Here is a 23,865-nt window from a genome sequence, read left to right on the forward strand (position 1 = left end):
GGAAAAATATATAGTAGTATATGACCCTTATAGTAGTTTACATTTTGAGAACAGCTAACCATTGTGGAATTTTGAGAATATATATCGCAAACTTGCGGAGAAGTTGACCACAACAGTTTGATACGAAGAATGCGGGTAATCCTGTGTATGCAAGTAAAAAGCTCAGCTTTGAACAAGAGTCGGAGAGCTTTGATTGCGCAGCTAATCATGCGGTTAATGTTTGGAAATAAGCCCTGGATCGGCTGACCCCGAGTCTGCTCTATCTACCGCTTCGCCAGCTGCCGTCCCTCTCGCAGTCGAACGCCGCCGATGATCCGCGCACCAACCCTTCCCGGGAGCCGTACGCCGCAGAACACTAAATCCCAAGACAATCCGGAAGCCGAGCAATGTAGAGAAGCGGCCCATAGCTCCTCTCCGTCTCTATGGTGAAGCCTTCTTTCCTGTCTCTCATCACGTGGGAAGAGTCAGGCTGGGAGCGGAAGCGGCGCGAAGTGCGCGTAAAATGGCGTCGTTGTGAAGTTGCATGTTGTGGGGGGGCCTCCGCTGAGTCCGTTGGGAGGAACCGCCAGTTTTCGCCGCAGCCTCCCTCCGCCAACTCTCGCCATGGCGGTGACCGTCACCCTGAAGACTCTGCAACAGCAGACATTCAAGATCCGAATGGAGCCTGACGAGACGGTGAGGGGCGGCGGGTCTTTGGTCCTCTCCTCTTCCGGCCCTCCTCCCGTGTGTAGTCTGTGCGTCCTCCCCCCCCCCCCCAGTTACGGGTCCTCCGCCGAAATCATCTTTGAACAAGCGCCTCTTTTGCTTCTCAGTGCATTTCGCTCGCGGTGTTTCATTTGGGAGGGGATTTATTTCGCCCTGTTCTGCTTTCCCTGTCTGGGAATCTGCCTCTAATCTGTCTCTCCTGATGTCACTCCTTTAAAAGGAGAACATGCTAACCAGCCAGTCACGTAAGGAAAGTAGTGGTTCCTTTTCTCCCTTCCCATAACTCTTGGCAGCTCATTCTCTGTTGTGTTTCTGCAGTTCGAGGCTGCTGAGGATTAACAATCCTGCTTTTTTCTTCATTTCCTCTTGAAGTCCCACACTGTAACAGCGTGCTGTTGTTCCGGTTTTCATGCGGCTTCTTTCCACGAAGGAGGCAGATAACTAAAAGCTGTTCCATTATTTAGTATAATATTTAGCCTTCATTTCTAATCCTGAAATGAAATGATATGTTGCCTGGGGGGGTTATATATACTCATCATGCTATTCCTTTTTGGGGATTGCGTTGTATTATGCAAAGTGCCAGGAAATCGTGTATACAGTAGTAATTAATAACCAAGAGAAAGATATAAGAAAAAAGACTAACCAAAATAATTATACTTCTTATCATCCTTGTTTTTTTCTGTGCCCACATATTTTCTGTTTTTTAACATTCTCTTTTTGTCTCTGAGAGTTAATTTCCAATCACACCTTTCTTGATATCCCTCTTTCCTAAAACCATTAGTGTTTCCATTCTACTTAGAATGGTTTTGGAGGTCTCCCATATAAGATGTATGAGGTTTCTTGATCGATGGCATTCCTATTTATCAACTTTTCTTCAATTGTGAAAACATTATTACTTACAATGAATTCTGTGGCTTTTCTGGCCTTTTTGTTACAGAATTATAGTGATTTGTCAGATTTAAACCTATTTTAATGAAATGATGTTGAAATGACTCCAGATAGTAAAACAATACATATAGAAAATAATTGGGTCAAGAGTAATTTATGACTTTTTTCTAGTAAACACAATGCTTTAAGTTACAAATCAGTGGTTGAACTGAGCAGGAGTTGGATTAGATCAGAGGTCTCCAAACTTGGCAACTTTAAGACTTCTGGACTTCAACTCTCAGAATTCTCCAGCCAGCATAGTTGAAGTCCACAAGTCTTAAAGTTGCCAAGTTTGGGGACCCCTGGATTAGATTATCTCTAAGTCTCTTCTAGTCCTTAAATTCATTGATTATGTGCAACATCTGTTGTTGCAAATGAGTAAGACTTGCATTTATCCTATTTCTAGTTTGGTCTTAATTATCTCTTTACATTCAAGTTATAAAGTTGTTGTAAAACTTGAATATTTGTGTTCATACACACACAAACAAAACATTCTTTTCATTTGGATGCTTTTGCTATAAGAGCACCTATTTCAGTTCAGAAAGTGCCTTTAATATTAAGCAAAGTTGTCCTTCACAATTTGGAACCTAGACAGCAATTGCTATTGTCTATGCCAGGAAGAATGAGAATTGAATGTTTGGCCACTGCTGCATAAGAGTTCTGCCAGCAGAAGGAATTTTAAAAGTTAGAATACATAAGGAGAGAGAACATGTATATTAGCTCAGAGCTCCCATATTGTCATCTTCACATTTTGCTAGGTTTTTAACAATACCAAGACCTTCCACAGATTAACTGTTTTCATTCTAACTTTTTGAAAACAGAAGGCGTCTTTAGGACTTTACATTAAACGTATGTCTGTATGTACGGTATATAAAGATTTCTGCACCTTAGTGAACTGATCAGTAAAATTGGAATATGCCCAAAACATTCTTTACTATCTTTTAGCCATAGATGCTAATCCCCATCAATATGGCCCTGAAAGATTTAAAACTGGGAGTTCACACTTTGAATATGTAAGTAGACAAGCTGTTATCAAAAGAGTACTACTTCAAAACCTTATTTTAAATATATTTTAAATTCAAGATTGTGATGCTTGGATTATCTATCATTGCACATAATCTTTCAGTTTTGCAACAGAGAGTGTATTCATGATGAATACTGTTGTATTACATTTGATGAACAACCCTCCATGTCTTCTAGTATCACAGCAAATGAAATTTGTACTCTGTTTCTGTACTCAAGTGTAATTGCAAGATAGAATTGTAGCATGCAACACTTTTTAATATGCCATTAAGCAATTCAATAATTGGAGGGTTCTCCTTTGCATAAGTGGGAGGTGTTTCTATGTAATGACCTGATTAATCTGAAGTAACAGAAATAACTGTGCACTTTACATCTATATTTTTCAGTATGTCTCAGAATAATGATGTAATAAAATTTAGTCTTTGTTCCATTTAATAGTACTTACCTTGTGTGAAAAATTTGCCGATCATAATCTGGAGTTTTTCTGATATTTTGGAAATTGATCATGCTTGTTGGTGGTTCCAAGAGTTGGGCCAACACATTTGGAAAAAAAACCCAAAACATTAGGTTAGGTTAAGTCTGCTTTGACCTCATCTTTCATACCTTTGAGATGAATTGAAACAGTGAAAGAAACTATTAATATCCCATACAATCTGGAAGGATAATGCAACATAACTGTTATTTTATATTCTTCAACAGCATTTTCCTGTTTGGAACAAAAACTATTTACTTCTGATATACTTATTACATTTATATGCTACCCATCTCATCAATAAGGCGAGTTTTCACCTTTTCACCTTTTATTGGTTTTCGTGGACAAAATAGTTTGCAGGATCCAATCTTGGTCGATCATGGGACCAGAGGTTTTATCTTCCGAGCTTTCAGACTCATGCTGGAGCCCAACTTCAGGGAACTTTCTAGCAGTTCCCTGAAGTTGGGCTCCAGCATGAGTCTGAAAGCTTGGAAGACAAAAAAAACCTCTGGTCCCGGTGACCGACCCAGAACGGATGCTGCAACATTATCCTGGGACAAAATAGTTTCTTTGCCCAGATTATAGAGTACTATATTTCAACAAAGGGAACATTGGTTGTTAAAAGACAGTTCTCAGGTCGGCCTGTTGAATAGGAAGGAATGAACATAATTTTGAGAGAACAGTGCCTAGCCAATGTAACTAAGGCTTTTGGAAATAAAATAAAAACATTAATTCCATATATCCTTGTCTTTGGTTTGGAGATGGGGAGTGATGGGATTCAAGACAATAGGATTGTCTTTCTAACAATTTGTAGAAACCATTGCCATTCCTAATGAATAGGAATGGGTTTTCAAAAAGCATTAGTTATTGTGATGTGTCATTTAAAGTTCTCGCACTCAGGCCACTTCTCAGTTTCTATCCCCGAATGCATCACCCACTCTTTGCATTCAGCAGCTTCTCCACACCACATTTTTTCATCTGGCACTTGCATCTATAGTTCAACACTGTTGGGATAGAAAGAATTGGCCTATAAGCATTCAGTACAAGGTGGATGGTGGAGCCAGCTTGGTCTTGACCCACAGGTCCGAGTACTTAAGGAGAAGATTGAGGCTGAAAAGGGCAAGGAAGCTTTCCCCGTGTCAGGCCAGAAGCTTATATATGCTGGCAAGATCCTGAGTGATGATGTCCCCATCAAGGAATACAAGATTGATGAGAAGAACTTCGTAGTGGTGATGGTCACCAAGGTATGGTTGAGCATCTCCTTTGCTTCATGATAACGATTTTCTTGTTTCAAAGGGCTACTGTGTTTCAGCAGTTTCCCTTTGGATGAATACCGGTAGTGCTAATCGTTTTTATTAGGAAATGGGGTACTGGTATTAGTCTGTTAGGTACTTCAGCATTGGGGGTGGGTAGTCAAAAGATATGTTAGACATTACTTTCAGTACACAAAGAGCAGTTTTTTAGGCTCACCCTTCTTGATGATACAGCAATTTAGACGGAAAGAGCTTCACCTCCTTACCTGAGACACTTCTTTTGGTTTTCTGTTAAGAACAAAACAGGCTCAGGAGGAGCTCCTGTTTCTTCACCCACTGATGCAGCAGCCACCTCAGAACCCACACCCTCCTCTGGGCCTATGGCAGCTACTGTTTCACCCCTTCAAGCATCCCCACCAAGTGAGGAAAAGCCTCCTGAAGAGTCAGTGACTGTTTCTCCCCTAGAATCTACAGTTGGGTAAGTTTGGCTTATCTTATCATCCCACAACTCTTACTAGTTTAGTAAGAAATTTTAGAATGATTTTTCAGAATGAAAGAATAGTTCTGAAAATTCAGTGTTATTTGTATTTATGTTTTGGAAAGCCTTGGTGCTAATTGTTGACTCCTAACCTAGTCACTAGGATTTGCTAGTTTCATCCTATCCCTTTTAAAGAAATGGTTGACTCCAGTTGTCAAAGGTGGACATGGTCAAAATCTTTACACATAGCGGTTGTTCGATGATTGTTGGTCATAGCTGGGCATATAAGACAGATTTTTTTATTGGAGGGGAATTCAGTCATTCTTTTGCTTAGAATTATTTTTGGATTTTCAACTTTCTTGTCCAGTTATCTGGAAGGACGCAGCTACTACTTCTCTCTCTTAAATTTGCAGCTCTGTTCCCTCTTCAGGTAGCATGGGATGTGAAGATGATGCAGCTTCCACTTTAGGTAGGTGAATACTTTCTTTTGCTGATCAAGAAAGAAACCAATTTTTAACAGCTTCACTGCAACTGGCTGTTTTATGACTGGGGCTATGGCAGGGGTCCCCAACCCTGCAGCATGCCAGAAACCGGACCGTGCAAACAAGCGAAGCAGGATGCAGGCAGCATGCGAAAGCACGGTCCCTCTAGTGTGCGAAAAAACCTCTCCACCGAACTGGTCCCTGGTGGCCAAAAGGTTGGGGGGGGGGTGTGCTATGGCATCTTTTTTCTCAACTACTACATTCTTACATCAGAGATTCATAGCTAGCTTCTTGAAATAATTCAGTTTGAATATACTGCCCTCTGATGGCCATTACTGGTTAACATCTTTTCCCTTTAGCTCTAAAATGTGTTGTTTTGAGCAACTGTTAACTTCAACATGGGTACTCAACCGAATCTTTGCCCCATTAGATTTTTTTTTTTTAAACTGACATTTTGGAAAAAAAGCAGCAGCCTAATTGTCTTAATTGAATAATGTCTGTGGTTCTTAAATAGATCCCTTTAAAAAAAAAGATTAGATTAGCCTATTACGTTATTATGACATCTGCCTACCTTTCCAGAAAATGGACGCTGACAAGTAGAGGGGGCAGAAAGTATCTTGCAGGAAGAAAGAGCTGAGAGAGTAGTAGGTGATACTGTGATAAACTGATCCTTGTAACTGGTTGGGTCCTCTATGAAATCATTTTTTGAGAATATCTACCTATTTTCAAAACATCAGATATGTTCATCAGCCACAATGGAATGAACATTTCCACTTTACTGCTACGCTTAGATCTAGCAGACAATAAATTAGTAGTATTCAGTTCTTTTTTAAATAAAACGTTAATTACTTAAGCCCAGATTATCTCCAGTCTAGAAATGTTAAAAACTGTTAGTGTAGATGAAGATTGATGAGGATGAAATCTGTTGAAGTGGCTCATTCCACATTCCAAGAATCAACAAATGATGCTTTGGAAGTTTTAATTTTCTTCATTCAGATTCAAATGTTTTGGGTGATTCATCTGTAATTCAGCCTAATTGCCTCTTGCTGGCTGTTATAACAGGAGCAAAACATAGCATGGCAACTAAGAATTCTGAACTCCAGTTTTCATTTCTGGAAGAAAGCTGCCTGGAGATTAAAAGTCAGGAATCCTGATTATTGGACCTCCATCTCTGTGAAGGAAATTGCATTGCAGCTGAAATGATTTACAATGATTTACTAAGATTTTTTGTGGGTGGGGAGAGAATGGAAACCTCCATTTTGCCTCTAGCTTTCAAAAATATTTGAGGACCCGATAATGGAGAGTTGGTGCTTATATTATTGTTCGATAATGCAATAAGGCAAGCTTGCCTGCTTTTGCTCTTTGGAGAGAAGGGGGAAGCTTTTAGCCATGAAAGTAACAGCAGGCTTTCCAATAATACAAAGCTATCTTTTGTTTGTACTTTCAGTTACTGGCTCAGAATATGAGACAATGCTGACTGAAATCATGTCAATGGGCTATGAGCGAGAGCGGGTAGTAGCAGCACTACGGGCGAGCTACAACAACCCACACCGAGCTGTGGAATACCTGCTGATGGTGAGAACTACTGAATTTAGTCTGTTCAAGAATTCTGCTGAAATACCTGGGAGGTTTCTTCATTTTTTCAAAGGAATCATATTCTTTTGTATTCCAAATGCTTTGTTGCTTTCCCTTTCCCTCATTCCATTAGTCTACTTCTTGAGATGACATAGCAACACTAGTTTTTGACCAAGCAGGTCCTGTGATCAAATAAGAGGCTTCTGCTCTGCACACAATGCTTGCCACTGTATAATGCAGGGGCCAATCAAAATGTTCTGTCTGTCAAGCACTTGATTATCTAAACAGATATATGGCGTAGTTGGTCACTGGATGAACAACAGGCTTGCATGAGTGATAGGTGTGTCTCAGAATAAATTGCTGTCAGGTAGGTAATCTTGGATTCTCTGGATATTTTGAAGTATGCCTCTCACAAACCTTAACAGGCGTGGGCAGGGTCAGATGTAGAGTTGTACCTCAAAACATCTGGAACAGGAGTGTATATTCCTGTTTAACTCAGTCATATCTGCAAAAGTGGGGTGATGTTTGCACACACGATACAGTGAGTCAGTCTCTGTTTTTGTAAATGTATCTTCTGCTGCATCTAACAAGAAGCTGAAAAAAGTTCTCTCTTCAACTAATCTCTTGTTGTGATCTCAATGATAGCCACATATCAGCAATACTGACTGACACAAATTTGAAAATGAGTCTTGGAGATTTTTTCTCATACAGTATACAATATTGTGAGGCATTGAAGTAGATGACTAAGGCCTCCATGATTGCTAATGTCTCTGTGGGTGTCTCCTTGTATACTTTTAGCAGAAGCTATTGTTTTATGAATGTCTAACAGAACATACTCAGGATGGGAAGGCAAAGCAAATCTTTTTTATGCAACTGAATTCTAAAGCATGTGAACCTAACCTGGTCCTGTGGTCTTACACTCTTTGTTCAACATTCATACAGAAAAAATTAAGTTATCTAATTCCTGAAAATTGAAATAGTGAACATTTAATGGAATTAACTGAATGGAGCACAAGCAGGTAGTAGCTGTTAATGGGCTATAATTTTAGGACTGAGAGATTTGAAAAATGAAAATGTTTTCTCTCTTCTCTGAAAGTTTTCCTGGGTTTTGGAGCCAATAATAGAAACAGTGTTAATGAATTTTCTATACAGTTTCCACTCATGCTTGATTCTGAAATTTAGAGAAGACTGCAGACTCTGCCCTTGGATGTAATTGTGTGCTCATGCCCAATTTCCCAGCCACTCTAGACAACTTACCAATCAAACCAGTCTGGGAATAGTTTTGTAATTCTACTTTTTTCTTTTTAACTTTGCAGGGCATTCCGGGTAGTCCAGAACCTGAGAGAGCTCCCATCCAGGAGAGCCAGCCCCAAGATCCGCCTGCACCAGAAGGTGAGTTGTCTAGCGTGAACAGCTATTCCCTACCACACTGTATCCTTATACGTACTAATTAGAATGTGGGCATAGAACATTTTCTGAGTAGAAATTCTAATTAGTACATATAAGGATACAGTGTGGTGGGGAATAGCTGTTCACACTAGAAGGCACAGTGGCTCATTCCTTTCTGCACATTCCTCAGACATTTTAATGCCCTCTTCCTGTTTGCTATCATTGTTATTGAATGCGTGGCATTAATACTCCTTGGATCTACAGGAGAGAACCCTCTGGAATTTCTACGAGATCAGCCCCAGTTTCAGAATATGAGGCAGGTGATACAGCAGAATCCAGCTTTGCTCCCAGCTTTACTGCAGCAGTTAGGCCAAGAGAACCCTCAGCTGCTCCAGGTAACTTTCTTTGGACTTTCTTTGTTTCCCTCTTCCCTGGCAATATTGCAGCAAATGTAAGCTATTGTGGAAGGAAATTCTAGCTTTTGGAGGATTCCACAGAAGTCTCTTTGAATCTCAGTGGGAGGAGGGGGTAATTGTAATCTAAAAGACAAAGGAAATTATCTTTCTCTGGTTCATCTGCTAAATGGTGCCACATGTTCAGTTATGTTCTCGATTTTTCTCGTGGCTTTGATTATGACAATTATACCCTATGTTGAGATTGATTTTTTGTTTTTTGGGGATCATTACATTATGTTTTTTCCAATCTTGGCTCAGTTTCTTTCTTGTTCTGAAGATTTAGCTATAGTTAGTCCTTGCTTAGTGACTACAATTGAGACCAGCAACTGTTGCTAAGTGAAATGGTTGTTAAGCGAGACTTCATATGACTATCACAGATTTCTGAACTTACTTCCACTATAGTTATTAAGCTAACCACCCCAGTCATTTTGTGAGACATCACGTGACTAACTTGCTAGCTTCTCCATTGGCTCTGATTGTTGAAGCTGGCTTGTGGGGTGTGCAAATGGCAATCACAAATTTATGCTAAGGTCACAAGTACGAGCATCTGTCATAAACATACTTTTCCAGTGCTACTGTAAATTTGAACAGTTGCTAAACAAGGCAATTAAGCAAGGGCTGTCTTGCTGGTCACTGATGAATCAGCAGTTTAATATGGCTTTTAATGATACATGGGTAGCTTGAAAAGCAGACGCAAGTTCATGATACTTGAGAAAAAAGAGAGCTAAGGATGGGAAAAGCAGATGAAGGAAAACAGATCAGCCGTGCATGTATTCCTGTGTGGCCCCTTCAGCTGTTCTATCAAAGTCCCAGCATTGGAGACAATGATTTGGGGGTGTTACATCAACGTGTACTACATGTTGTGCCAGTTGCACAGATGCAGATACAGAGAGTGTTTGGTAACGGTGAGCATTCTTCCTTCGCAGCAAATTAGTCAGCATCAGGAGCAGTTCATTCAGATGCTCAATGAACCTCTGGGTGAAATGGCTGACATCGCAGACATTGAGGGAGAGATGGGTGCTATTGGGGAAGAAGCTCCCCAGATGAACTACATCCAAGTTACGCCTCAGGAAAAAGAAGCCATAGAAAGGGTAAATATGTTGAACGAGGAAGGAAGGGGCAGTGGCAAGGAAAGAAGGACCTCTGGGTATACTTGGTCTTTCTTGGCTTGACTTTTTCAGTAGGGGGTTGGCTTCTAAGAAGTTCCTTCTTGTCATATAGAACAGTTTAGTGAAGGCATGCATAGCTAATTTGGGGTTGAAGGTATACTTGAACCTTTCCGTGGCATGCTAGGATTGCACTCAAAAAATAGTGAGTTAAACAAAAAAAAAACACAATTAAAATTAAATGTAGCTGATACTATTCTTCCATCATGTATTTAATAATTTTATTCTTCAGTCACATTAAAATTATAGCTCGGTTTCAATTTTTAGGGACCTTTATGAATCATTCCTAGCCTCAAGGCATGCACTTCTGACATAGCAGCTAAAATAGGGATCATTCTTTTTGTTCTTTAGAGCAACAGTTAGTCCAACCAGTACAGAAGGGATTGAGCTTGCAATATTACTTATGGATTTTGCTCAGCATTAAAGTCTAATCACCTTCTGTCATTCTGGAGTATGGACTAGATTCTGATGATAATGACTATGAGAATCAATTGTGTGGAATATGCTGATTGGAATGTGAGCTCTGAAATTGCAATCCTGTTGTTTTTTATTATATTTCTCTAAGACAAAAAACATTTGAAATAGGGGTTTTGACGCTGCTTTTTTCTTCTAGTGGAGATTCTGATCTGTTGTAATTCAGTTGAATGAAGAACGCTACACGTCAGAATACTGATCATTTTGCAACATCAAGAAAAAATGTTTATACTTAAAGTGCATTATTAAAATTAATGTTGTTTTGCATAAATATGATTAATTGCAAATATTTATGTTTTGTTCTGAAACCATTATTAGATTCTTCTTGGATTTGGAGGGATTTTTTGGAAAGAAGCTATACCTACTGGCGTGAGGAGAATTGGAGAAATGGGGCTAAGCTAGCATTGCAAGAGATGAAAAATCAGCTCAGTTAAACCTTCCACATTTTAAAGAAAACTCTTAATTTAAAACAAAAGAAAAATATGTGATGTGTATAAAAAGCATGAGACCCTGAGATTATATTAAGCCTATAAATGATAATTTACATTCTTCCATTGTGTCTTTTAAAAGAGAAATATTATGGAATGCTCTTTTCCCCTTCCTAGAGCAGAGTTACAAGAAAGCAGGCAGCCACAAATTTACGGTATCTATGTAGAATTTCAAAAGGCAATTATGTCAATTTTTTTTATTTCAATATGCTATGACAAAATTGCTGACAATTGGTTCCTTGCTGAAAAACTAGATTATTGCCATAAGTAACATTTAACATTCATTCTTTCTTTCTTTTTGTACTTCCCTTTCCCCCTCTCCCTCTTCTCTCCTCTCAGTTAAAGGCCCTGGGCTTTCCTGAGAGTCTGGTGATCCAGGCATATTTTGCTTGTGAGAAGAATGAAAATCTGGCAGCCAACTTCCTGCTGAGTCAGAACTTTGATGACGAGTGATAAAGAAACAGAGTTTTATATAAAATTCTCTATATAAATATTCATTTATTTAAAGGGGAACTACTGGGGTTGGGTGGTGATGGTGTGATTTGAGAATGTCTCCAATGAATTGCTGGCTAGAGGAAAATACCTTGGGAATGGGGCAGTTGGGGTGCGGGGTGGGGAGCAGAACAAATGGACCTTCTGTTCTCTTCTCAAAAACAAGGGTGGCATTTGAGCCCAACTGCATCTTAATAACAATCCTTAGACTGTCAGGCAAGGTGTTTAGGGAAAGGTTGACATAGCAGGTGGGTGCTGCTGGACCTTCTCCCATTTCACAAGATTGCATGTGTGCAAACAAATTGCTCTTTTGTTTGCAAATCTCTCCTCTTCATGCCAGTGCACATTGCTACAATGCTGAACTTTGTGCCCATCAATTAATTCTGTTGCTGGTACTCTTCCCCTTCTCTTTCCTTCAATGTTGTTTTGAAATCAGTTTAGTTGTCCATCCCTATTCAAAAGGGTGGCTTGTGTTAGGTGAGTAATATGCCTTCTGATGATCTGTTTGATATTTGTTCCTCTACTGGAGAGGCTGTGCCAGAGTTACGGAATAGCTTGTAATTCTGTGCACAAAGATCCCATGTTTTTTTTCCTATCCTGTATTTTTTTTGCCATCATCCAATAAGGCAACTACCCATCTTTATCTATGGTTTTCTGACACTGCTCTTAAAATCATTCCCAAAGAATATCAAGGGTACAGTTTCCCAACACTCATCCAACTTCAAACACTAGGTTTTAAAAAACTTGTTTGTTCTTTCTCTTTTTAACGGCATCTCATGGTTTTGGCCTGTTCTGCAGACACCTAGCTTTGAAGTCTAGCTCCTGGGAATTGCCTGTGTAACATCCATGTATACTTTTATTATCCATCATTTTAACATTAGGAATTCGGAGCCACAAACGTTAATATAGTAGCAAAAAAAAAAAAGGGGATTTTACAAATCCCTGTAATAACTGAGTATCTTGAGATAGCTTGAAACACATGTTTGTTTCTCTATTTTCTGTGTTGTGGGAATTTTAAAGAAGTTTTTCCCCCTAGTATTCAGATTTTACTTGTTCAAAATACTTTTAATCTAAAGATTCCCCAAAAGAGAATCCCTTAATAGTTGGGGATACAAAACTACTACAAAATAGTTGTGTTTTAGATATTAGATATGTTTCTCTTTTTTAGTTTTGAAAAATGATCAAATTGACATTTTCCTGAATATTTTAATAGAAAAATATGTAAAGAAAGAGCTTGTTTTATTTATACCTTTGAAACTGGAACTAAATTGACTTCTGATTAAAAAAAATTCTTGGTAGCTAGGGAAATTGGCTTTAATACATAGATTATAGATAAAAAACTATAGAAACTTTAGATCATCTTTCACTTTTCTGTGGGAATGTTGGTCAAAGCTGTTTCTGGTTTGAACATCAATAAACCTGTCAGTTATCACATGTTAAATTCCCAGCTTCCTTTGATAAACTAAACTGCCTTTCCTCACTATCCCCGTAAGAAGCCTGGGAATCCCATTCTTTCCGCTGCAGGTGCCCACTGCAAAGAGGAGCAAAGTATTATAGCCTCTATGCCTCCAATAATAAATTCTGAAGCCATATGTTTCTGCTAATTTGTGTGACATGGTTGTGTGGCTATGATGACAGTGTGTAATATATTGTTTATAAGTTTAATTTGATTTCAGGGCTGGTGGGCAGGCATGGAGGAAAGAAGCAATTTAATTCTTAAGTTTGAAAAAGTGTCCAGTGTTCAGAGTACTTTTCCCCAACCAGATGCCCTCCATATGTCTTGGACTTCACTTATTTTAGCTATGGATTCTAGAAGTTGAAGTTCATCACATCCAGAAGGCACTGAAATGATTCTACTTAAGGCCTAAAAGGATATAGTCTATATCGGGGGTGTCAAATTCGTGACAACCCATTGTTGCCATGTGACACATCGCAACTTTTTCCCCCTTCACTAAACCGGGGGTGGGCATGGCCAGCGTGTGACGCATCTGGGCCACAGGCTGTGAGTTTGACACCCCTGGTCTATACTGCGTGGAAAGGAAGTTATCTTGACTGTGCTGGAATTAGGCCAGTTCTGCTATGTTGTTCGCTGAAGAATTGTTTTTAAATAGCATCCAACGAATTAGGCTATAACTTACGATTGCCATATGAGTGCTTTTTGAGGTGGAAATTTTACTTGATCAAAATTTTAGATAGCATCATGGTATCTTTGGGTACTAAAGAAATTTGAAAAGCTGCTTCTGACTTGCTATTTGGCAGTGAAAGGTGTCTGCATGCATGCTCAACCTGAACTGCTTGCTTCAGACTCTTAATTTCCAATTTCCTTATCAGCAAGCAAGAACATTAGTGCTGAATTACAGCTTTCTTCAAAGTAGATGGCTGAATATTGGAATGAGTTGATGAGTGTTGCCCCAAAGTGGATTTGAATGCTTTATTTGTGCCTGAGAGCCTGGGATTTAAGGGAGAGCTTTCAGTAGTCCTCATTGCTCCTTTTGTCCCTTTTCATGATGAACAAAAACAAAAACCACCACCACCCAAAAAACCCAAACCCCAGGATAAAATATGTAAAATCAACAAACTGAAACACACAACTCGCAAAATATATACCGTAGATTGACCTTATCCAATCTGGTACTCCAGAAACGTTGGGCTATAACTCTCTAATCACCCAACCAGAGTGAGCATAGTGAATGGAAGTTACATATTTAATATATCTTGTGTGTACCAGGTTGGGGATGGCTGATGTACTTGTAACAAAAATTCAGTTACTAAGCTCAAATTTTGATTTAAAAGCACATGTGCATACCAGCATGAAGTGTTGATACTGAGGCCTTGATGAGAAAGAAAAAATTACTGCTGCCTGTTTTGCTCAAGTTAGAAAGAACTGGAAGTGGAAGAATTTGAAAAACAATGAAATAAAAATGTTTTTGAAGAGTTCATCTGATAAACATCATGGAAGAGTTTTCTACCAAGGTTCTTCTTCATAAAGTGGGACAATAGAATGTTGCAACTTCAGTTTTCAGGTTCTACTTGAGTGAAAGTCCTGTTGTTATGTCCTTCAACTTTAATTTTGGTCTAAATTGGTTTGGAGAGCTCTGTCCATGCCTCCTTTCTGTCTTGGGTTGAAATGTTCTAGGCACTGTGAATGGAGTGTGAAATAAACAAGTTGTTGAGGCCGCTCAGTGGCAGGAGTATGATGCTCCTTCAGTAAATGTGTCTCGTTCTTTATTTCTCAAGGGAATTGTTTGGATGGGAAGAATTCTCAGCAAAACAATTATGATTTGGAAGAAACAATGGATTTCTCAAGTTATTAAAAGTACGGTAGTGTAAAATTTGCACTTCTCTACAACATTTTAGCAGTTGTGTCTTTCCCTGGATTGCATAACTGGTTTAAAGAATTGAAAACAGGTGTAACTTTCATGATCTGTTTCCTCTGAAGCATTTGTTTGAAACATTACAAAGCATTGCATTGCCATGTTAGAAAGATATAGGATGGAAATTAGTGGATTTTTCACTCTGGATTTTGGCTGCTAACTTGCTAAACCTTGGATTGCTGCCTTAGAAAAGGAATTTGCAAAGCTTTGTGCAAGGGAAACAAGAATGAAGAATAGTAGTGTCACTATCATATGGTTTACTTGGTTTTTTAAAAGTAACTGTCTTCACACAACACCCTAAAGTAAACCATGAGCCACAGTTTACACACACAATAGATGGATTCACTTAATATCTTAATCAAAAGATAGCCAACTTAATGGTGGCTTAATGTGATGTGTGATCCCAGCTACATTTATTGCATTGAGTCATACAGGTAGTTCTTTCAAGCAGAACTGGGATGAGAATTCCTGTCAATAAGTGATGTCATTGAGTTATGCTCAATTACCCGACTTTTTCTGCTGTCATTGAGTCACATTAAGTAAATCCAACTTCCCCCATTGACTTGGCTTGTCAATAACACACCGCCCCCCTTTTTCCCCAAGGTTCCAAATGGTAATCAAATGGTGATTGCAATCATTGTAAATACATGCCAGTTGCTGAATTTTGATCAGGTGACTGAAGGGATGTTTCGATGGCTACATGTGTGAGGACCAGTTATAAGTCAATTTTCAGTGTTGTCACTTCAAATGGTTGTAAGTTGAGGACTACCTGTATAGTAAAATTAAAGATTCAGTTTGTGTCCAATTTTAGCTGGCAATTTTGCCTATTCAGAACTATAAGGTACTAATCTCTAATTCTCTACAGACAGGAAGAAAGCCTGGCTCATCTGATATAATGTTCCCTGCTTGGAGGCAATTTTCAATCACATTGGTGGTTATTTGCTGCCTCATGGCCTCTTGGTCAGTACCACCTGGGGTCTTTGCTCAACCATACAAAGATTGCTCTTGTCAGGCTGGATGCCTCTCTCTTACAGGCTTTTGATGTCCTGAGCATCTCATGTGGAACTGGCTCAGTAAAATGGTACTATCAGTGCCCAGATAATTTTGGCTGGGAGCTGTAGTCTCAAATTGGGTGACCTGTCCAAGCAAGATTATGATTAATGGCAGGTGTCCCCTGAATAATTCAAATCTGACTTGCTCATTTTTGCTCAGTGCCTGCTGACTGTAGCATGTTTGCATTTGTATGGGCAAACACAAATTTATCAGCTGTCTTTTGGCTGCCTCTTCCCAAATTGGCTAATTACATGAGATTAACGCTTAGAAGCAGCAGTTCCATCTCTTCTAGCACCATCTGCTCGCCTGTATGAGGCCTGTTATTATTTGCTGATGTCTGGATTCGGTTTAATTTGACCCTGGCTATAGCTTAAGGTATAGGAATAAGTACCATCTCCACAGAGAGACAAAGGCGTGGAACTTTACTGAAAGAAGGTTCAAATGGAAGGAACTGTTTATGGGAAAGGATATAATATGTTTTTTTTTAAGTGCTGTTGGTTTTCAAAGTTGCAAACCTGCAAAAGGCTATAGCACTTAAACAATGAAGCTCTTATAATACTATTTTTGTCTATTTTTGTCTCCAACATACTTCTATTATCTGTTTTCTTCTTACTGCTTTGCCAATTATGGAGAGGATTTCCCCCCAATAAATTCTATGTAGGAATGATCCAAACATGAAAGTTGAGCACATTCATACGAAATGCTTTTGAAAAATAGTTACTTTGTGACTTTTCAGGTATAACTTGTTGGAAGATGAACAATATACAAGGTTTAGATTTAATCCGTTATTCAAGTCATAAGATTAGAACCTCATATTTTTAAATCATTGTAGTGGGGCATAGATAAAGAATATAAGCACTGAGTATGCCATGTTGATATCTGTTCTATTTAAGAACATACTTGCTGATGGCAAGCTGTTTGATCTAGAATATTAAAAAAAAAACACCTCACAGGCAAAGTTGATGGGCATGGTGAAATCAGCAAATATTCCTTTTCCTTTCCATGTGAAATTAGCATAGCTATAATTTAAAGAAATGACCTGAGACACAATCACATTAAGATTCCCTGATGCTGCATTATTAATTTAAAAAGCTTTCCCTACTGAGAGTGAGGTGCTTAGAGGCATGTGTCATCTTGCACTAATATCATTAGTTACTTGTAGGATCCCTTGCCCTGTTTGGTGTTTTGTTGATAGGTTTGATGCTGATAATTTGGGAGTTGCGTAGCTAACTACATAACCACAGCATTCCAAATTGGGGAAAGCTGATTTAGGGCAGGAAGCCCCAAATTATCATTGGGGTAATGATAATGAAATTCTCTTGAATTTAAAGTGGATGACCTGTAAAATAAAGAAGCAGGGTGATTTGTGGATTCAGCCTGAGAAAAGGCATAATAAATGGCATAAATGGTGACTCAAAACTGTTTGAACAAAGAAAATCGAATTGCCTTGAGCTGGAAAGTCTGGTTAGCATTTTTAAGTGCCTAAACTACTTAAAAAAGGAATTTTCCTAAGATCAGCAATACAGCGTCAAGTCTGAACTTCTGAAGCCTTCTGAAAAGGATCAGAACTTTCCTGCCCTTGTTTGCAACAACTCCTGTCGCTCTTGGCTAGATCCAAATTAGCTGTGTCCCCATGTTTGTTTGTTTGTTTTTTCTGAGAGAGATCGCCCTTTTAACAGAAGGATATTGTTTTTCTGAATCTTATTTTGTCCCTTCCCAATCCTGGTTTAGGCTGTCCATTTCCCCTCAGGGCTTAAAGCTTTGTTGGCAAGTCACTAGATAGTGACTTGCCAGTTTCCCCAGGGATGGACTCTGCAATATTGTTGCTGGGGCATCACATTGCAGTTGCTAAGGAACCTCCTCTTGAGGCACCACTGGGCTGGCAGTGAAAGGCCAGATTGCTGCTGTGAAATGAAACAGCCCTTGGCTTTTGTGGAAATGTCATAGCAGGCCCCTGGAAGATGTTTTGCTATACCCCTTCAGGTGGACTGGTTACATCTTGCAATCTTACTGTTGGAATGAAATCACCTCTTTTAAACTATCTGGACCTTCCTTCATTTCTGGGGAAGCATTCTTTTGGTTGTTTTTTTTTTCCATTTTTTCCATTTAATAGCTGGCTGTACTTGAAAATTTTGGGAGTAAATGAGATCTGGATGTAAATGATCAAGGGAAAAATGTAGCTTTTTGAAATATGTCTAGTCTATTATAATCCAACACAATTTAGAAACACCAGCACCATAATTTCTACAATGTTTGGAGGTTATGTGATTTTTATTGGCTGAGGTGCATTTGTTTCTGAACTGTAGATCTAATTTTTTTAAAAAAATGACCATAAAAAAAAGTGTAGGTGAACAAAACACAACATGTCAGTGAGTTTTCCAAATCCACTATTTATGAGAATTTGATTAAATTTAATTTTTTTAAAGACTTTGCCATTTCTTTATTTTACAGCTTCAAATAACATCGGATTTATCCTAATTATTGAACATTTTATGTATTAAGTGCTGTTTTTTAAAAGAATGTGCTGTCTAAGCAATTTGCTGTAAAATATATCTCTGTAATAAACAATATAGAGAGCCAGTTTGGTGTAGTGGTTAAGGCACTACGCTACAAATTGGGAGATTATGAGTTCCAGTCCTGCCTTAGGTACATAGCCAACTTGGAGATTTTGAGCCAGTCAGTCCCTCAGCCCTAAGAAATAAGCAAGGGCAAACCATTTCCAAACTCTTGCCAAGAAAACTGCCGGGACTAGTCCAGGCGGTTGTCAAGATTCAACACTGACTCAAAGTCATTAATAAAATGAACAGTATGGCTTATCCATAGCTTCCAAAGCTGAAAAGCTATGGCTTCTTTGAAACATTGATCTGGATTTTATAGGTAGCTTTGCTATTGCTACTAATGATATTGCTATGTATACTTGTTCTATAATATTGAGTGTATAGTATACTTAGTAAATACATTGTCAGTTATATTGACCAACACTAACTCATATCAATTAAAAGTATGATCATAGAACTTGCCAAAATTATTTTGCAACGCACAACTACTGACTTGAACTTTTCCCCTGGAAGTTTAAAACCATAAGCCTCTTTGTAATGCACTACTAAAACATCACATGGCAAATACTGCAAAATTTGTTTCAGACACCAAACAACATTGGATGTTAAGCCAGTATAAAGTATCTGATGAAAATTTGAGAAGTCCTTGGAGAATAAAATACTGTGCATTTTTTTTCCTGAACATTCATAAAGAATATATAGGAATGACTTTTTCCATGCACAATGTCCACAGAGCAAACAACCTATATTTTCTTTCCATTAAAAAAATACTTCAAAAATTATGAAGAATTTGCATTCTTAATTTACTGGGAGCTGAGTTGCATCTTTATTTCAGAATATAGGATTCTAATTCATGCATATAAATCTGATTATACAAAACATAGTTCTTGAGTTATATAAAAATCATGTAATTCTTTGTTATTAAACATAGTTGCTTAAAGAATTTCCCCTTTGGACTTCCTCATACCATCTCCCTATTCACCAACACTTTTTTTCTTTTTAAAAAAAGCAGGTTTGACTACATTGTGGATTGAACAGATCAATGGGAGATAGTGAAGCTATCTTGTTTCTTGCAGGAGATATACATGAAAAGCTCTTACTGTTTGTGGAACACATTTCAGGGAAGCAGCTGAGGCTGACAAAGTGATACTTTTATTTCACTCACTGCCATCCTGTTATCCTGAAATGGCAGCTGACATGGCCTTTAACAAAGTTGATAGCAGAGGGAACAGCTGGGCCAACTCATGGTGCTTTCACTGCCCACCCACCCCCACTCCCAATGATGCTTATTTTTTCCTTATAAGTGAAATAAACACCTGAAAGAAAATAGAAGTTATATTATTTTAAGAAGCTGCATTAGAAATTAGCCAATAATAGCTTCTTCTCTTGCTTTGTATTTACCATGTTTAGGGTTACCAAGGGGAAAATAATTATAAATAGAAAAATGAGAATCAGAAATAGATTGTCTAGTGCTATCTATTTAGAATCTGTAGTACTTCCATTCATGGACACTTTCCTAGTTGCATAGTAGTTATTTTTTTCATTTATTTTAATCATTTTCTATATGCCAGTCCAGGGGTGTCAAACTCACAGTCTGTGGCCTAGATGTATCACACACTGGCCACATGCACCCCAGTTTAGCAAAGGGGAAAAAAGTTGCAATACATCATGTGACATCACATATCATGAGTTTGATACCCCTGTGCTAGCCCAATGAGCCCTGGGTTCTCCCCATTAAAATAATTGCTATGATGGCTGTTGGTTCAATAATAGCTATATCATTGGGGTTGGAAACAACAGCCTGTCAGAGTGATGAAGCCGGAAGTCGGGAGAGTGTAGATTATATGGCTTGTCTACTCCTTCTAAGTTAGCTTGCCACCCTAGGATGTGAAACATATTATCTCCCACCACTGTTAGAATAAACCTAACAAAGAGAGAAAATACCTTAGAGTTTGGGCCGCAAAACATCTTAGTATACAGTAACTCTGCCTGGATACTTTTACAATATACACGGAAGTTTTAATTGAGTAGAATGTCATCAAAAGGTCTTAAATTGTGTCAGAGTATCCAGATTTAATTATTGAATCACTTGTGAAAGGATGACCTTAAGTGCTCTGATTTGAGTTTCTGTTTTCTGAGTTGACAACATCAGTTAATGTAGTAAAACATCCTTGATTTACCAGCACAATTGGGACCGGAACAAAACGATGCAGTTGAGTGAGTCATGCCCAATGTTATATTTTTTTACCATAGCAATTAAATCACATATTCATTAAGTGAACCTAGCTCCCTTAGAAGATTGTAAATGGCTGCATCTGTCATAAATGCATGTCAGTTGACAAGTGCCCAAATTTTGATCGGATGTCTCAAAGACACTGCGAGTCAACTGCAAGGACTGGTTGCATGTCACTTTTTTCAGTGGTGGTATAACTTTTAATAGTTGTTAAATGGTCATAAAAGACTAACTATAAATGTCTATATTATAGCAGAATAATCTTGTTTAGTCCTTGAACAACCATTTGTCTGGAATGGTATAGGGTCCCCTGCTTGAACTACAACTTATTCTGACAGTGATGAAAAAATAACTTTATGACAAAATCTTGCATGTATGTTCTTTGCAGATCTTTAAAGCAAAGAAAAGCTGAAGTGAGATAAGTACAGTTGTGGTTTCACTTAGCAAGCCAGGGAGATCCCAATTCTTGTTAAAGGAGGACCATCTGTAATCTTTCAGTGCCAACCTTGCCACTTGCATCTTGTAGGTAGTAATATTGACTCGCCTAATTCAGTTGAGTTGCTGTAAAGGCTGCGAGTGCTTGGATCCCCTCCTCAAGAGGCGATGCTTGATTAGCCAGAGGGCAAGCAAAATCTTTACTACGGGGCAACGGTTTTTAGAGCCCCCGCAGGAAAAACGCAGAAAGTTGCAATTGCTGAGGAAGAGCAAAGGGCAAGAGTGATTGTGTGGCGCTGTCGGCTTCCACCTTCCTCCAAACTTGAAACTCTGCGATGGAGCGAGAAAAAAGACGGCGGCAGAGCAGCGGTGTCACCTACGCAGCGCGGTTCAGGTAGGAGCAGCGAGGCACCTGCGGGGCGGAGTCTGCCCAGGCCGGACCGGCCGCTTCCCCTGCGTGTCGTCTCACAGGCTTCGGAGCGACAGCCGCGAGTCTCGCTTCGTTCGTTCATGCCTCCAGCATGGCTCTGGAAAGCGATCACAGGAAGACGAGGTAAGGCGGAGGGTAGGGGGGTGGGGAAGCGGCTGCCTGCAGCGCCGGCCGCGGGTGCAGAAAGCCCTCGGCTTCATCTCTTCTTCCGTCCCCCGCTTCCTTTTCTTCCTCTTGGCGAAGGGAGCGCTTTGCTTTGCCCGCTTCAGAGGTATCCGCAATGCAGTCCCTCCCGGGTGCGCGGGCGACGAGAGCAACGAACCGGAGGAAAGCGCGCTCTTCCAACGGAGGCACGAACGTGGCTCTAAGCGGCCGAGGACGGAGGGGGTGAGGCGCGGATTTCCGCGCCCCTCCCGCTGAGCCAGGCCAGTCTTGAGAAGATGGCTCCGGCTCGAGGCATTAGGCAGCCTGAGGCGACGAAGCATCCCGCCCCTCTCCCTCGAGGGGGAGATCCCCACTTCCCAAGCCGAGGCTAGCCCACAAGTGCCGCTCCTCTTCCCTACCAGCGCCTGCTCTTCGGAAAAGAAACGCAGCCAGGTTCCCCGCGAGAGAAACAGAAGTCTGACATCCATACAGAGGGAATGGTTTATTAAGCCGATAGAAAGTTTCCAAAATGGGCGCTACCCCTTTGGGCGGATTCCTACCAGCTGGCAATTTACTAGGTGTAGGATCCCTACCCTCCGGGGATGGTAGGTTTGCGGCGGGGTAGGATCGGTGCGGGAGGTGGCTGGGAGAAATGTAGGCAGACACCCTAGAAGAAGACCAGCGCTGTACGGGAGCCGCCAGGGAAGCCCACTTGCTGACCTCGACTCCCATTCAGCTTTTCGGGATCTTTCATCTCGGTTTCCCTCCTTTCCCTCTCTATGCCTTTCCAGTGCTGGGTGGTGAGAACTGCGATAGAGATTTAACTAATCCAGATGTTTGAGGAGTTGAACATTGAGCTTATTTCTAACTTTTCCCAAACCCAAGTGAAATCTGTTTCAGTTAGGCTTCTGAGGAGTTTGCAAATAATTATTTACCTATAAGCTTTCCATTCTGAAAATTCTGATGGAAGTCTTGTCATATTTGAATCCCCAATAGAAGTTCAATTTAAACAAGAAATACTTGGAACTGAAAATCTACCTGCTGAAGTCTAAAATTGAAAGTTGAAGCACTGTATTTCATTATTTCCTTCCATTTATCCCCACAAAAATAATTTGAGAGGCAATTGAGCTAAAGCAGAGTAACTGGCCCAAAATCTGTCAAAGTCAATAGCTGTGAACCTAAGTCTTTTTAATACTAGCCCAACCCTTTTCCACTCTGCCACATTGGCATCAGCCTAGTAGAAAGTATTAGAGGCCGGCCCATTTTCCCTGCCTGTGATTCACAGGTATTGTCACCGTTCTGAACAAGAACAGTGGCTCTTACTTGGAGTGTGCCAGATACCTACTTAAATTAGCATTCTAAGTTTGTAATAACAGTCACCTGGATGTCTCAGCAACTGCCCAAGTTGATTGGGCCGGTGCAGGGCTGTAAGTAGAACTCTCAGGGCAAAACTCTCAGATGGGTCCCCATCCCAATTTAAATTGCTTTTTAATAGAATTAAAAATTAACCTGCAGAAAAAAAAACAAATAAGGTATCACCCAAGATTGGAGTGAACTCAGGGGTGGGATTCTACCAGTTCGCACCTATTCACTAGAACTGGTTGTTAACATTCTAAGCAGTTCAGAGAATCGGTTGTTAGAAGAAATTACTGGCCTAATCCTGTAAGGAAGGCAGGAAGGAAACATTCTGGTGTTGCTTACAGAAACTGCCTCTCCATTAAGACTTATTACATTCTTGGCAGGACTAGACTTCCTGTATCTGGAACTTCTCTTGGGGTTTTTTTTTCCTCCTTTGCTGGTACTTTGCTTGTGTAGAGTGACCATTCAAAGTTACAGTGGCACTTAAAAAAGTGACTTATGACCGTTTTTCACACTTTAAGACTGTTGCAGCATCCCCGCAGTCACGAGAGGCCAGGCGATGAGATGCATGCCTCGATGTGAATGATGTTGAGTTGGCCACACCCAGCCAGTAACATGACCACCAATACATGCCCACAGAACCAGTTGTTAAAAATTTTGAATCCCACCCCTGAGTGAGCTCCTTCTTTTGGTGTTGTAGTAATGAAAAAGATAGTGCTCAACCTCTAAATAAGGAAGTGATTGGCATTAATTTAAGTTCACTGAATCAATGTTGATTAGGTGGATTTATGATACTGCTGCTATAATAACTTGCTCCTAAGTTCATCTGGATAAATAATTGATCAGAGAGATGCAGCATGGGGCATGGCTTGGTTCAGGACATAGCAACTCTGTTATTCT

At 39.7% G+C, this 23,865-nt stretch overlaps 2 protein-coding genes across 13 annotated transcripts in view; both read left to right on the forward strand.

Annotated features, from left to right (window-relative positions):
* Positions 1-466: 466 nt before the first annotated feature.
* On the forward strand, positions 467-14,561 carry RAD23A (RAD23 nucleotide excision repair protein A). Of its 8 annotated transcripts, none has more exons than XM_087925945.1 (10): positions 467-675; positions 3,355-3,432; positions 4,210-4,371; positions 4,677-4,858; positions 5,272-5,327; positions 6,788-6,915; positions 8,232-8,307; positions 8,569-8,699; positions 9,686-9,850; positions 11,227-14,561. In XM_087925945.1, the coding sequence occupies exons 1-10, from the start codon at positions 604-606 to the stop codon at positions 11,338-11,340; spliced, it is 1,164 nt and encodes a 387-aa protein (XP_087782071.1). In that variant the 5' UTR covers positions 467-603; the 3' UTR covers positions 11,341-14,561. The 8 variants fall into 8 exon arrangements, with proteins under 8 accessions (XP_087782071.1, XP_087782072.1, XP_087782074.1 ...); XM_087925946.1 differs by having other exon boundaries at positions 5,293-5,327; XM_087925948.1 differs by lacking the exon at positions 9,686-9,850.
* A 6,719-nt stretch (positions 14,562-21,280) lies between these two features.
* Positions 21,281-23,865, forward strand: part of LOC113446872 (tetratricopeptide repeat protein 39A-like) — a 42,816-nt gene continuing 40,231 nt past the window's right edge. For 2 of the 5 annotated variants that reach the window (XM_026716715.2, XM_087925943.1), the window contains exon 1: positions 21,498-21,585. In XM_026716715.2, the coding sequence (XP_026572500.1) occupies positions 21,554-21,585 (32 nt within the window). In that variant the 5' untranslated portion in view covers positions 21,498-21,553. Of the gene's footprint in view, positions 21,427-21,497; positions 21,586-21,605; positions 22,212-23,865 lie in introns of those variants that run through there. The other 3 variants (XR_015742021.1, XM_087925942.1, XM_087925944.1) reach the window with 3 other exon arrangements.

Source organism: Pseudonaja textilis, chromosome 2, assembly GCF_049901715.1.
Source record: "Pseudonaja textilis isolate UNSWEBS1 chromosome 2, rPseTex1.2, whole genome shotgun sequence".
Taxonomy (NCBI): Eukaryota; Metazoa; Chordata; class Lepidosauria; order Squamata; family Elapidae; genus Pseudonaja; species Pseudonaja textilis.